Source organism: Primulina eburnea, chromosome 12 (assembly GCF_022965805.1).
Source record: "Primulina eburnea isolate SZY01 chromosome 12, ASM2296580v1, whole genome shotgun sequence".
Lineage (NCBI taxonomy): Eukaryota > Viridiplantae > Streptophyta > Magnoliopsida > Lamiales > Gesneriaceae > Primulina > Primulina eburnea.
In genome coordinates this window covers 1,443,340-1,459,410 of record NC_133112.1, presented here as the reverse complement: position 1 = coordinate 1,459,410, position 16,071 = coordinate 1,443,340, and the positions used below count along the sequence as shown (strand labels likewise).

Here is a 16,071-nt window from a genome sequence, read left to right as displayed (position 1 = left end):
GAAGACATATTAAATGATATCAATCGAATAAAAACGAAAAATACATTATATGAGACACAAAGTACAGATTCCACCGCTCCATCCGAATCGTCTCATTCTCGAGTTTTTTTCCCTTCCTAATTCACAATTTTTATGCCTATATTCACGGTCCTTCTGCCCTCGCCTAGAAACTTGTAGCATAGGAAATATACATGAGTGTGATGCACAAAAATACAAATCCATGAGAGAGACGTCATTTACAGATAAGATAGTGTCTTATTTTAAATAAATTTCGCAGATATTATTACTTCCCAAATGAATGGTATCCACCATCCGCCTCCATGGTCTGCTCCTGCATGGGGTAAGAAAGTAATTATTATAATTATTAAATGTGAGAAGAATGAAATTTCAACTTTTATTTGCCAATACTTTATTCATTAACTTGTTATGGTTGACCAGTTCCGATAAAAACAACGCATGATACAGCGCGATACAAATCAATAAAAGTTTCAAGAAACTTGAAATGCCAACTCAGTTAAGATGGCGGCGAACCAGAGAAACAGATATTTTCAATCTAGTCCAAGGCCGAGAAGTGTCTCTCTCTATTGACGTGAACGTAAGACCCTGAACGGAAAAATTGTAAAATAAACCTTAGCAACTATTTTCAGAAAAATAACATTAACTTGAATATCAAAAATACCTTCTCAAGTGAGTTTGATCGGGGTTTAAAAAAAATACACCTACACTAAATTACTCTAGACTCCATAAAAAAAACTTTTTACCTCGTTTTTGCTATAATTAATTATTTATTTAATTAATTGCAAGTTGGACACATTTTCCAATTTCTCTATTCTTCCAAAAACTGCTTGAAATCATTGACCGGTTCAGTCCAAATTAAAAACTTTTTCAGGGATCCAGGCGGATTCGAACCACCATCCTGCCGCTCTTCCATGTTTGAGCTATGGATCCTTCACAAGCGTTGGTCATCAACAATAACCATTGTCCTCTTGATAGATCTGAGAGCCTAAAATGATATTAACTAATTCCCATTGAAAGATCTTTGAAGCTTAAAATGATGTTTATTTCTCATTAAAAAAATTTATATAACTAGTAGGGTATAAAAAAACCTTCGTTGTACTCCAACGTCCAAGCATATAACCTTCCATCCCCCAACTATATCATGTTTCAGTTACACCAGAACCTCAGGAATACAATAAAAAATTACAGCTGCACTGATATCCTAATATCATGACCCCGAACGAGACAAGATACCCCACTTTCCCAGAAAAACTTAATGTGAACATTTCATCTCTACCGAGTATAAACATTTCACCGTTGCACACAATTTTAATTGCATATCAACAAGCCACACGGTTCACTTTTTTCCCCTCTTTCTTCTAGTTCATCACATACATGCCATTTGATGCTCACATCCGGTTAGTTAACCTCAGAGAAAGATGCACAACAGTAAATATAAGCAATGGGCATACAATAACGAATTAACATTGTGAATTTCGGTTAAAGACCACAATCCCAGAGACGCTCACTGAGAAGAGGCATTTCCATCAAGTAGCACACAATCTCTCTCATCTGGTGAAAGTTCCGGTTATTAACCAATGAAAGCAGGACCATAAAATTTCCTGGTCCATGAAAATAAAATTGGAGCTATTCTGTATGTCTAAGCCCATTAGAGAAAAAATTGGCGAAATGAGATACAAGACCAACCCAACTTTGATCATATATTTGCCACACATTCAAAAATAAGCTTTTCTTCGTAAAGCATATCAAACTACCTCAGCATGACTCTTAACACGCGCTTCAAGACAGAGCATGTAAATTAAAAAATAAACAAAATACTTTAATCATGATGATACCGTGTCTGTTAGCAGTAGGCTAGAGCATTGAGTGACCATCGTGATGTTATAATAGCCCATAAACAGCGACATACCACTCAACCCAGGATGGAGTTCGATGGGCCATTGGTTAAGCACTTCCCAAGTGTGGTGTTATAACCCATAAACGACAACGTACCACTCAACCCAGGACGGAGTTGCCTGGGCCATTGGTCAAGAAATCACAGATGCGCTAAATTACAGAGATTTGCACAGCATAAGTCAACAAAAGAAACATTCCACCTCATATTGTAAACGAGCACTATCATCTCCATGAACATTGTGTATAGTCATCAGCAACAGTCAAGCAAGTCATCTTCTTGCCACCTTTGCAGGCATTCCTCTATCCATATGATGCAGTACCAGCACATCATGTATCGGTTGCACGCTCGTCGGGTAGAGAAGCTTTACTCGGTAGGATAAATGGGAGTAAGATCGCCCATGTATACAAATGACGATCATTCCAACAAATCCTGAAGCCTTCTTTTTCAACTTACAATCTTCCGACAAATACCAATCACAGATTCTCAAATTACAACAGGTAACACTTAGTAGTACTAAAACATGAACGTTAAAGACAAGAGTTGATGATTTGCTACGGTCTTAGGCACTTGAACCAAATGTAGAAAGAAAAAACTACAATACTCAAAAATTTAGCATGTCAGATATACGAAGAAAACTTGGATAAAATACACGTGAAAAAATCTAGAGTATCTACAGCTGAAACAACACAATCATCAATCCGCGCATGGTGCTCGAATTTCAGTTTCTTGATTCACTTTTTAAAGGTCTATACAAGCCTTTGAGTGACATATGAGCATAGCAAATTAAATTACTGGCCTCCACTTACAGTTGCGAATGTAAACGTTCTTATTTATAAATCTTGCCCAAAAATTTGTCGAGAAATGAAGATCGAGAACAAATATAAATGTTTTAATGAGGTTTGTTAGCAAATTCTTAAAACCAATTCGAACTCCGATATCTTCAACAAATAAACATGGATCTAATTTGTACCTTTATAATTACCGATGCCTCTGGTGACAGTCCAGGTGTTGACATGCTTGCTCAGTTTAATTCAGCTTGGCCTCGAATGGATTGTAATATTATATTAATCGGTCGCTTTTATCGACAAACCATTCAAAGCCAAACTGATCGGATTGATTGCTGGAAATTCGGCTACTGAGGGTAAAACTAAACCAAATGACGAAAACAGGAAGAAAATGAAAAGACGACACCACACACGAGGGAAGATCCGGGTAAAATCCCGTACCATCTCCCCTCGAAACCAAAATTAACTTATTTATTGAATTTGGCGACCTGCCATGCGAGCGCACCCATCATGGCAAAGGTCATTGGACAACCACCACAAGTCATCTTTCGCACTCTTTTTTTACATAGATGTACATCCTCACCGCTACTAGGCTCATAATTACTGAAACATTAATATAAGTGACAATTAATTGATGATAACACGTTACTCAAACCGTCAAGAGCTTTTGTTCCCTTCAGCACGGCCACAGCGGCGTTGGCTCCAGGTTCATTCCAGATGAGAAACCATAGTTGACAAAGCTAATGGTTTCGAAGCACACGAAATCGGCGACCAACTCAAAAAGCTCTGGTAAACGAACAAACACCGCTTCAGTGGCTACGATTGAACAAAAATAATAACAAATAACTATACAAATGATCTAGAATATTATCAACGAGATCGTGGATTGAAATTCACCCCATGCGTATGAAACATGAATCTCTGCACGCCATCAACACACCTATAGAGCACCGGTTCATATGAATGAAGAACTACGAACGTAAGTTTCAAAAATAAAAGTCATAAGATTACATATCTACGTCAAACAGATATACAAGTCACCTTAATACATCAGCCTGATTCCATAGAAGATCTACCCGATCATCGGCTATCCCCATCAATTATTGAATTGATGATAGATTGGCAGGAGGCCGGTTCCGGTTGAACCCCATCGTCGGACTTCCCCGCTTCTAAACATATGGTCCGGACCATCTAAGTGTGAGATGCACCGGAGAAGATAGCCTGGTCTAACTAATAAGGAGCTCTGATTGTCCGGCGGGTTGAATCGCCGAAAATCAACAGCTGGGCCATCAGCTGCAAGGTCATAATCAAAACGTAGATCGTCACACGATCTGACGGAATCTGCGAGAAATTTTGGAAAAGGAGAAACAACAAAGAGCAGATCTGAGAAAAAAGGGGAGCCGGACACGCCTTAAGGCGGCAGCTGGGAATAAAAGATGTGAGACAATAGGGTTAATTATATATCGGAGGGCGCAGATGATCCTACGGAATAATCGACGGTTGTGATCGGATCCCAATTTGGGAAAAGATAAGGATGTCCTCGTTTGAAATAATCGGGAGAAACGTGTGTTTCGTGTTTCAACCTATAACTTAAATACACGTATTATTTTTGGGTAACAAAAAAAAAAATTAAAAAAATACAAAAGCGTTCTTTTTTATCAATAAAGATCCATCAAATGACAAAAAAAATTAAAATATGATATTTTTGTAATGAATGAGTTTTATGTGAGACTGTTTCACGGATCTTAATCTGTGAGACATGAGGATTTAATAGTCAAATATTTATCGTTAAAATTTTAAGATGTTTTAGTAATCATTTTGACCCGATTTAAGATCCAATTTTATTAATCAAATAGTTATCTATAAAATTGGATCTTAAACCGGGTCAAAATGATTATTAAAACAACTTAAAATTTTAACGATAAATATTTGACTATTAATCTATCCTTATTTAATCCACTCAACCAAACACACTCATAGTATAAAAAATAATATTTTTTCATGGATGACCATAATAAAAGATTCGTCTCACAAATATGATCTGTGAGATCGTCTCACACTAATTCTTGTCTTTTGTGATTAAATAATCATCAAACGACAAACAAAAATAAGACAATATTTTTCAAAAATATTTATATCATATATGTTGCACTGTTAAAGCTTGGAAGTTAATGATAACTAATTTTGTATCATGATTATTTTTTATTTCTATTTTATTTAATAAAAAATCTGTTTTAGCAATTGTATTTCAAAATTATACATCTAAAAAATGAGTTCTATCTCAACATTATTAACATAATTATGCACAATAAATGTATAACTTATTATATATATATGGATATTTATTTAAATAATAAACAATAAACATTAAAAGATTTCAGAAAAAATATAAGAACCTCCCAATTTTTAAGTAATTTATAAGCGGCATGACAAGTCACGCAGTTTAGTAGAAATCGACTTTTGAAAATTATCGTCATAAAAGAAATATTCAAATCGGATATTTTATGTGTTTGAATTTTGATTGGGAGAAAAATTCGAAAAAGATTTTGTTGGATATAATAATGTTCTCGATTGAAAACCGACTGAAATATGATAATTAAATTATATATGATTTAAATATTTGAATGCATTGTTATCGTCGTCTATATCATTTTAACATGCTTGATTGTACAAATATTCAAATTTAAACAACGTATTTCCGTTAGGGCTGCAAACGAACCGAACATGTTCGCGAGTTTTTCGAGCCGGCTCGATAAATATTCGATTCGTATTCGAACTTATCGAATTTGAGCCGAACTCGAACACGTTCGAACTTTTTTTCGAGCCGAACTCGAGCCCAAATTATTTTGTTCGATAGCTCGCGAATAGTTCGCGAGCCTTAATATTTTATTAATATAATATAATTATATATATATATATATATATATATATATATATATATATATATATATATATATACATTTCGAATATTTCGAGCATTTCGAGCTTTCAAACCTTAATATCCGAGCAATAATTCGAATAGTTCACGAATATATTCGAATATTTCGAGCCGAACTCGAACTCGAACTTCATTTCGAGCCGAGCTCGAGCCCAAATATTTGAAATTATCGAACTTCGAATCGAGCTCGAACTCGAATATACCTATTTCGAGCCGAATTCGAGCCTGACTTTTTTACTATTATTCGGCTCGATTCGGTTCATTTGCACCCCTAATTTCCGTATTGGAAAATAAAGAATAGGCAAAATTTAATTAATTGTTTAGTTTCGGTACATTAGAAACCTGGAATTCATATATAACGCCTCACATGCTGTGGTGTATTCCACACCAGCTAGGCCCAACTAGAAAATATAATAATGTAAACTTATTACGCGAATTGATCTACTTCCATTGTTGTCCAACGGTTAGGATATCTGGCTTTCACCCAGGAGACCCGGGTCAGATTACCGGCAATGGAATCTGTTTTTTTGTCACCCATCAATCTCAGCCGTTGCTTTTACAAAGGAGCCGGCCAAAAAGATCCGAATTATTAGATCCGATTCGAGCATAATATATGCCCCGAATACGTGCCTCTCAAATTTTTATTCTCATTTTTCAAGCGTGCCATGTGACATCCCAACGATAAAATTATTCATAAATCGGTCCGATTCTTCGACCTCTCTTCACTTCCGACCCAAGCTCGTCGCATTTCTACACCACCTTTCAGGTGTATTCTTCTTCAAAAATTTCTCATTATTTTTTCGGCAAATTAATCTTATGTTATCTTTGGTTGATTCGATAAGTTTGTAGTTTTGTCCCAGCAATGAAGTTTTTATGCACGAATCATGCTAATTTTTTGCATTTTATTGTGAATCTGAACTCAATGCATAAACAATAAAATGACCGGAAGTGAATCGATTGCAGTCGATCAGATACGAATGATGTATAGATAATGAATTGGCGATTCGTGTCATGGGTTTAATCGTAAAGACTGTTAAAGTTAACAGAAAAAAGAATTAGGAAAGTGGTGTATGCTAGATAGACCCGAGGATTAAAAAGGAAACCAATTGGAGACACGGGCTTATGGTTTGGTTTGGATTTATGTGTTTTTTGTTAAACAATGGCCTATATGGATACAATGAAGTATTCCATGATTACTGATGACTGTGGCTAATGAATCTTGAATGATTTCTACACTTTGTTCTGGAATTTAATCAAACAATACATACCATGAAGGAAATACGTGGGTCTGCCCAAAAATATGAGCACATCCATCGGAAATTTCATTGATCAACAAGAGTTCCAGAAAAACAATACAATTCTGCACAGCAAATTCACTCAGTACTCTCTTCTTCACTCAAGAAAGAACTCTCCTGAATTTTTCTCACTTTCTGGCCTCTCTGGTTCTTTTCATTCAACTCTAAAGCTCTCATTACGTTGGTTGTGTCATTGCTTTCACCGAGGGCTGCCACTCATAGTAATATGTGTGTGTTACTGATGTAACCACTAACCCTCTTAGTCAGTCAATGACTTCCAAGGCTTATTCAATCACAACTGCCAAGTTGATTGACTTTTTATTCCTCTTATTGACTCCAACTCGGATTAGTGATAATTTTCTTTCAGTGTTCGTATACTTTAAGGTTTATTTGGCATCATTATAACATAGCTTTTAGTACGTTCTTTTCAAATATGAAATGTGAAGAATTCTGTTTGCATATTTATAGATGGCTTTGTCTACTTTAATATGCGGAACTGATCCGTGGAAGGATTTGAAGGTAAAGTCAGGTTTTCACATTTTAGCATTCTGTATAAAGTGTTTTTGATGGTTTGTCTTGATGCTGCCTAAATTGTGTTTCCAGGCCCATGTTCACGACATTGAGAAGACTCATTTGCGGGAATTGATGAACGATGTTGAGAGATGCCAGTCCATGATGACAGTGTACGACTGTGTAGTTCCTTTCACTCAACCGACCTGGTTCAATTGATTTTTTTTTCCCATGTTCTTGTTTGGAAAGTTAAACTGAAATGTCAGGCTTTGCTTACTTATCTGTGTTGATATTATATTTTTTCTAACAGTTTTGATGGGATTTTGTTGGATTACTCGAGGCAATGCGCCACTCTTGACACCCTGAAGAAGCTCTACAACTTAGCTGAGGTGTGTTAGATGTGAATCATGCTGTTTTGTGGATATATATATAATTTAGTCTTGTTTAGTGATACCTATTGTGGTGATGTAGGCAGCACATTTGAAAGAAAAGATCAACCGGATGTTCAATGGAGATCTTGTGAGTTGATGATTATTTCCTGTTTATGTTCGTGTATTTTTGTTTCTCCAGAACTTCTCCAACTTGGTTTTTATTATTTCAGTGGGTGGCTGAAGCCTCGTTGTTCTGTAAAACCACCCAATGCTGCTTGAATAGCTATATGTCGTAATATTACGTATCTCTATTTGTATATTTGCGCCCATCAGAGACATTGGTCTGATGGTATGACCTCCATATACACTTACTAAATGGCCCACAAAAAGGAAAAGGACTTACACCCAAGCTGACTGAATTCAATCTTAATGGAACTTGGACATGGCCTCCTAATTACTAAATAGTCAATAGCACATAAAAACGATTCCCAAATTTTAAAATTTGATTTCTAATCTTTTGCCAAAGAGTAATTTATACAATAAAATTACTGTTCGTGCATGCAGAGCGTGCACAGGAGGACTAGTTTGGATGATCTGACAGGGAATACTACTATTAGCTTTGTCTTTTTGTTATTATCGAAACAGGGAAAAGAACTTTATTATTTCAGTAGTTTTAGAATGATAAAGTATTTGATACTCTTCAATTCAAAGAGCCCTAAATAAGAAAGAGCCATAATTTGTTTGTGTAACTAAGAAAAAATAATTATACGAAGACCCTGTGGCAGGTTTCTGACAGTTGTCCCTTTAATCTATCAAGAAGACCAAGAAAGCACTTAAAATTTCACCTTATGATTTGCCAGATTTAAGCTTGTTGAAAAATTTTAATAATTGATGTATAAAGTTATGGCATATTTTGGTCCGTAATATTCCAATGCACAAAAAATTAGGACCACTGCACTAAAACAAATATAGTCAATTCATGCATTTTCCTTTGTTGGGTTCTCAGATAAACAGCACTGAGAATAGATCTGTTCTTCACATAGCACTCCGTGCTCCCCGAGATGCAGTCATAAATAGTGATGGTAAAAACGTTGTCCCAGATGTTTGGAAAGTCCTTGATAAGATCAAGGGCTTCTCTGAGGCAATTCGTAGTGGTGCCTGGGTAAGTCCTAACCTCAAATATATCTTACTCAATGTTCATTGTCTTCATGCTTTGATTCAGCTAATTTGCGAACTTTGGTAGGTTGGAGCGACAGGGAAAGTATTGAAAGATGTCATAGCAATTGGGATTGGAGGCAGTTTCCTTGGACCACTGTTTGTGCATACTGCACTTCAAACAGGTTTATGACAAAAAAGATGTGCTTTTCACTTATTCATACATTTTGTTCTTTTTTTCCAAAAATAATTTGTCTGCAATTTTGTGTATATTTGCAACTAACATCACGGCTGACATTTAGCATAATCTTGGCAACTTTCAGATCCTGAAGCTGGTGAATTCGCAAGAGGCCGCCAGCTGCGCTTGTAAGCATATCTATATTGCTCAGTGATTAGGCCTTGTGATATAGATTTTGTTGACTTAATTTTAGCTCTTGCTTTAGAGTTTGCAATGTCGATCCGCTTCTGCTTATTTCTCTTGGTATTTTTTGCTTTTCCTGTGAAGCCTCGCAAATGTTGATCCAATTGACGTTGCACGAAATATAGCAGGCTTGAACCCTGAAACAACTTTAGGTATAAATACTTTGTATTTTATATGATTGTCAATATAAAGCTCACAAACGAGTGGTTTGTGAAGAGTTTAAAGGTCCAAGCACTTCTGTTACCTTTTTCTTATTTTGTGATGCATTGCAGTTGTTGTGGTCTCAAAGACTTTCACCACGGCTGAGACCATGTTGAATGCTCGAACTCTGAGAGAGTGGATCACAACTGCATTGGGGTGAGTAAAAACTTAATGCGATGTCTATTCAAGCTTTATGCCTAACAAGATAAATTGAAAATCTGTACCCAGCTGCGTGTATTTAGATGATTGTAATCATTCACGTGATAGCATTTTCTTAAGAGTAAAACAGCATGGAACACAATGGAATATTAACTGGCTTGCAATTTTTTTGTGACTTTTAGGCAGCCATCACTTGTATTAGATCTTTATGAAACAGTCTTGTCTCTATGATAATTTTACATGAGATTTGAGCTTATTGTTCTTAAGATAGTCTCTGTCAATAATTTTAGCTTATATATGTACATGAACATTACACATTTAACTTTTTATTTGTATTTTCTAGGCCACAAGCAGTGGCAAAGCATATGATTGCTGTCAGTACCAACCTAACGGTGAGTTTTTTTCTCCCTGTCTCTCTCTCCTTTTCCAGTGATTTTTTGCAGCATTTGTACTAGACTACCAACTTCATGTCCTATATAAATGTGGGTTTTATGATTTTTGTTCTTTTTTATTGTTGTCTTGAACCCATAGTTTTTTTTTTATATAATATTCCTGTGAATCATTTCTGAAAAATAAAGTGTTCACACTTGTCTACAAGTTTTCTGATTGACAATTTGTGGGGCTTATGAATTGGATATTCACCTCCTCACAGGCTACTTTTACTTCATTTGAAATTATAAATATGACCTATTATGCAGCAAATGTATCGGAATAATACAAAACTAATCATTCCATTCTCCCAAAATTGTGACTGAAATTGAAAAAAGTTCTTATTGTGAAACTCTGTCGTGTCTCACTTATTTAACGCATCATCAATCATATGTTCCCTCTTTTTTCAATGCAGCTTGTTGAAAAATTTGGCATCGACCCAAATAATGCTTTTGCATTCTGGGATTGGGTGGGAGGACGTTATAGTGGTACATGTGTCTGATTTTGGTGCAAAAAGTTGCTTCGAGTGTCACCTAATTGGTCGCTGAACCATTTCTTGCAGTTTGCAGCGCTGTTGGAGTGTTGCCTCTTTCTCTGCAATATGGTTTTTCAGTAGGTTGAAAAGTCAGTGACATGCATCTTTCCTTGATTTGAAGCGATCACCATTCGTGGTTCTATGTCTTTCATACAAACTATTTGGAGCTTACACATAAGACTTTTTGATTCAAATTAAGAAAATTGGAATTATTTTTTTGAATTGGTGCTCTTGGATATTCTATTTTGATTTATTTGTTTTTCCATTCATTGTATGGCATTTTCATGATATCTCTTTTTTGCTTGAAGGTTTCTGAAGGGAGCTTGGAGCATTGACCAACATTTCCGTTCAGCTCCCTTCGAGAAAAACTTACCTGTATGTTCCCATTTTTAAGAGAATCTTAGTTTCGATGCTTAACTTTTGCAATTGTGAGCAGTCTCATAAAATATTGTGATGCGCGATCTAGTAAACTTGATGTGCACTGAGTTGATGTTTTCCCATCTTTTCTTAGTGCTTGGGATCGAATTGCAACTCTCTTATTTTTCATTTGTTGATCACGATTTCACTTCGAAATTAGTTTCTTCAAAAGTATATCGATCTTTTTGGATAAACAAATATATTTGTTCATTTATTAACACATTATTGTTCAGGTTCTGTTAGGCTTATTGAGCGTTTGGAATGTTTCATTCCTTGGATATCCTGCAAGAGTAAGTGTATTTATTATCTGTGAAGTTTATTTGAATATCTCATTTCTAGCTTTCCTTGACTGAGGTGGTATATCCTTATCTTTAGGCAATTTTGCCCTATTCTCAAGCACTGGAAAAATTTGCACCACATATCCAGCAGGCATGTTTCATGACTGTATTTTCTATATTCATATATTGCTTGTATGTCATTATTTTTCTGATACTTGCTCATTGCTTTCGTTAATTTTTCTTTCAGGTTAGTATGGAGAGTAATGGGAAAGGGGTGTCAATTGATGGTGTGCCCCTTCCATATGAAGCAGGTGAAATTGATTTTGGTGAACCAGGAACAAATGGACAACATAGCTTTTACCAACTAATTCACCAGGTATACCAAGTTCTATTACTATCCAAGACATGACATTCTTATGTTGATCGGAAGAGGACATGGAATCATGCTTTTCCGCTAGTCACTTGTACATTTCGAGGAATGACTGTCAAGACTTTGGATATAGATTGTAGCGTATGCATTTGCATAATGCTCGCGAATAGTGTGTGTTCACTTGTAGCGTATGCATTTGTATAATGCTCGCAAATAGAGTGTGTTCAACATTTGCTCGCACACTAGTGTAATACGCAGCTTCTAATGTACATAAGACAGTGTTAAGTTTGGTTCGACTTGAAATTGATTTTGGATTTTCTTGTATCTACTATTTCATTATTTCCCTGGTGGATTTTCAGGGTCGCGTTGTTCCATGTGATTTTATTGGTGTGGTTAAGAGTCAACAACCTGTTTACCTGAAAGGTATCAGCTTTTTATCTGCTCGACATCTGACATTATCAGGAGATGATAATAAGAGATAGTTTAACATAGTATTTTGGACACTTGCTTTTGCAGGTGAAACAGTTAGTAACCATGATGAGCTCATGTCAAACTTCTTTGCCCAACCAGATGCACTCGCATATGGAAAGGTAATGAATATTTTGCAGTGATGTGATATATTAGTTATTCCCATTTTTATCTATTTGAGGCAATTGTTCACATTTCAGATATGTGAAGCTGGAAATATACCTTTGATGTTCTGAAATTGAAATGTTTGTTTCTCTTTGGACATTGCCAATCTGTAGTTGCTATCTCTCGTATTACTTATATTTTTTTATCCACCAATGAAGCTTCTCAATGCCAGCATTCTGATTATGCTTAATTTTAACTCCAGACCCCAGAACAGCTGTTAAATGAGAATGTTCCTCGCCATCTCATAACTCACAAGGTATTTTCTTGTAGCCTCCAATGTGTAGGACAACATAACATCCGCTAATGTTTGTTACCCCACCTTGATTGCAGACTTTCTCTGGGAATCGCCCTTCTCTCAGCCTTCTACTTCCTTCACTGAATGCTTACAACATTGGACAGGTGAGTTTGTTGTTCCATAAAATGTCTGGAACTAGGTATATATCAGTGCGTAATCTTAGTAACACTTTTTTATGCAGCTATTGGGGATTTATGAACACAGAATTGCTGTTGAAGGATTTGTGTGGGGCATCAATTCTTTTGACCAGTGGGGAGTGGAACTGGGAAAAGTATGCAGAACTTGATTGTATTTTGTTGGTTTTGTTTTGTCTTGTTTTTTTTTTTCCAGTTTTTACCATTTATATATTGTAATCTGTGGAAAACTGTTCGTTTTGTGTCTACTTATATTAACAGTCACTGGCTACTCAAGTTAGAAAGCAGTTCCATGCATCTCGAAAGAAAGGTGAACCGATCGAAGGCTTTAATTTCAGTACTACAACTTTGCTTACGAGATATCTAGAGGTATGTAAACCGATCGAAGGCTTTAATTTCAGTACTACCACTTTGCTCACGAGATATCTAGAGGTATGTAAAACATTCTCTTACCTAAGCACCCCATTTTTTGTTGTTGCGAAAATCACATTTCATTAGCTCAAGGCACACAAGTAATTACATAAGTCCCCAATATCTGATGGACAAAAATCTACACATTCAAGATTATGCCATCTTTGGATTGGAGTCCCTCGGAGGCAAGATAGTGTGCTACTTCGTAGGCATTTCGGTAGCAATTCTGTATGAGAATCCCTGGTCGTTGCAAACAAAAAAGTCTGATGAAATTTATCAGTGGTGCTTCCAGAGCTAGTGGCTGACACTTGATGGATTGCTTTCACTACATTTGCTGCATCAGATTCCGAAATCCAAGATGGCCATTGAAATCGAAGGGTGGTTAAAACACCAGCTCGTACTGCATATATTTCAGCAAGATGACGTGAGAACTTCTATTACGGTCGCATAGACATTAATTTTTACCACACCCGTGGAGGGGCAGACCACATAGATGGTTGGGGTTGAAGCATAGAAGAAGACCCATCCTTTTGGCACAACAAGAAATCGCTCCAATGGCTGTTTTCACGAGCAACCACATGTTGTGCTGAAATTTGTCTTCCCTTAAGAACATATTGGTTGCGGGCCAACCATATACTCCAGAGCAACATAGCAAACACACCCAGATCATCCCCATTGGCATCAGACACCAACCAACTCCAAAGATCAAAAATAGTTTTACCTTTGAAAGAGCATAAATCGGCCAAAGAGCTGAGGTCTTCCAAATCTCTCGTACCCATTTGCACTGCCAGGAAACATGGAAACTAGTTACAACAGATTGAGAGCACTTGGGACAGAGAACATCAATGTTTATCACACCGTAAGGTTAATAGAACACGAGCTGGGAGTGCCTCGTGAAGGGCTCTCCAAACATGGATTTTTACTTTGTTAGGAAGTATTAGATGCCACATTTTGCGATAATAAAAAGAAGAGCACTGCATGGTCCCCATGCTTCCTTCAACTTCTGTCCGCATAGCCAGGTGGTACCCAGACTTAACTGAGTACTCTCCGGATGATGTATAGTGCCAAACAAGAATGTCAGGTTCGTCACCAATGACCCGAGGAATACGGCACAATTCATCGTGATCAATAGGCGGTAAGTTATGTTAAATCACAGTCCAATTCCAATCACCGGAAGGCAACTAGAGATCGTGTACCTGCATGTTTTCTTTGAAGGGGTGGGTGAAGTTATAGGAATTGGAAGGCAACTAGAGATCGTGTACCTGCATGTTTTCTTTGAAGGGGTGGGTGAAGTTATAGGTTTGAAAGATAGTGGCCGGAGCAACCATGGATCTTTGAAAATACGAATTGTCCTACCTGAACTAATACTCATTCGGAGGCGTAAGGAGTTCACACCCCCAAACAATGCTACGCCAAACATAGGAAACAATGTGTACCAGTGGTGCTGATAAAAAACTGGAATTTGGATAATTGCCCGCAACGCTCGGGAGAGGAGTGTATCAGGGTATTTCAAAACGCGTCAGCCCTGTTTAGCGAGAAGTCTCGGTTAAAAAGTTGCAAATCCCGGAAACCCAATCCTCCATGAAATTTAGATTGACAAAGCTTACTCCATTTCATGCAGTAAATTCCTTTACCATCCTTATTTGAACTCCACCACAATTTTGCTAGGACTTGCACAAGTTGAATGGAAGTTTGAAGACGTTCATTGTATAAGTGGCACGAGCCCGGGCCACAGCTTTTATAAGCACTTCTCGTCCCCTGCTGAAAATAACTTGGCCTTCCAGCCTTGTATCCTTTTCCATACCCTCTCCTTAATTGTCCACTTCTAGAATAACTTTCCACCTTAATGTTCACACAAATCTTACTCCTGGAGTAGGGATAAATTTATGTGGTTCTTGTGTTGGGAAAAGAACCGAGAGAAGAGTCATAGCAGAACTGTCTGACATAATTTAGCATGATTAGTCTATTCTTATTAATTCGGTGTAGGTAAATATCTTAAAATAATATGAGATTCATATAAAGTTAATTCATGCTGATTATATTGCTCGTTACTCGTTAGACACCTGTACTTCTTCCAGACATTAAATATTTCACTATGATTACCGACCATAAATATTTATTGCATATACCCATTTAGAATATTGCAGTTATATATAAGCTCGTTGTTCGTTTTTCACAGGCAAGTTCGGATGCTCCAAAGGAGGATTGCACAGCTCTTCCAAAGAGTTATCTATGACTCTCTCCATGTCAATTTTATGGAAATCCTTAACTCTCAGGCGAACAAACTAATCTCGTCTTCTCAAAATACATAAAATATTGGCCCTTTTGATACACAACAATAAGACGCAAGGGGGATGGTGCTTGGCCCCTTCTAAGCAGAAAATCGTGCAGATTTTGCACAAACTAGTTTTCTATAATAATGCTCCTGTCGGAGGCCATTTTCGTATTTCATTTTCAAGGTATTGCATTTTCATCCCCCTTCAGAATTTAAGTGAAAATCGGTGACTCGTTCACACTATTTTCAAGGTATTGCATCAAGAAAATGTTATTACAGTTAATGTCCTGAAGCTAAAATCCGTACAAACTATATATATATATATATATATATATATATATATATGAGTGAGTCTTATGTGAGATCGTCTCACGGATGAGACGGGTCAATCCTACCCATATTCACAATAAAAAGTAATACTCTTAGCATAAAAAATAATACTTTTATATGGGTGACCCAAATAAGAGATCCGTCTCACAAATACGACTCGTGAGACCGTCTCACATAAGTTTTTGGCTATATATATATATATATATATATTCAT

General features: G+C 36.6%; 1 protein-coding gene and 1 long non-coding RNA gene across 9 annotated transcripts; one reads left to right on the top strand and one right to left on the bottom strand.

Annotated features, from left to right (window-relative positions):
• Positions 1–7: 7 nt before the first annotated feature.
• On the bottom strand, positions 8–4,277 carry LOC140807440 (uncharacterized). 8 transcript variants are annotated; one of them, XR_012112702.1, is made up of 5 exons: positions 3,742–4,150; positions 1,854–3,516; positions 680–995; positions 409–603; positions 8–331 (listed from the first exon to the last, which is right to left on the bottom strand). It is a non-coding gene; the product is annotated as an uncharacterized lncRNA (long non-coding RNA). The 8 variants fall into 8 exon arrangements; XR_012112705.1 differs by having other exon boundaries at positions 532–603; XR_012112703.1 differs by having other exon boundaries at positions 762–995.
• Positions 4,278–6,283: 2,006 nt separating this feature from the next.
• On the top strand, positions 6,284–15,708 carry LOC140806939 (glucose-6-phosphate isomerase, cytosolic). The gene is given in 24 exon segments (XM_073163506.1): positions 6,284–6,404; positions 7,402–7,452; positions 7,537–7,616; positions 7,754–7,832; positions 7,915–7,962; positions 8,821–8,976; positions 9,058–9,154; positions 9,293–9,335; positions 9,475–9,542; positions 9,663–9,747; positions 10,094–10,142; positions 10,595–10,667; positions 10,742–10,792; positions 11,013–11,089; positions 11,365–11,421; positions 11,507–11,560; positions 11,657–11,785; positions 12,139–12,202; positions 12,296–12,369; positions 12,615–12,668; positions 12,743–12,811; positions 12,889–12,978; positions 13,103–13,210; positions 15,432–15,708. Coding segments are annotated over 23 exon segments (1,713 nt in total). The 5' UTR covers positions 6,284–6,404; the 3' UTR covers positions 15,489–15,708.
• Positions 15,709–16,071: the final 363 nt, after the last annotated feature.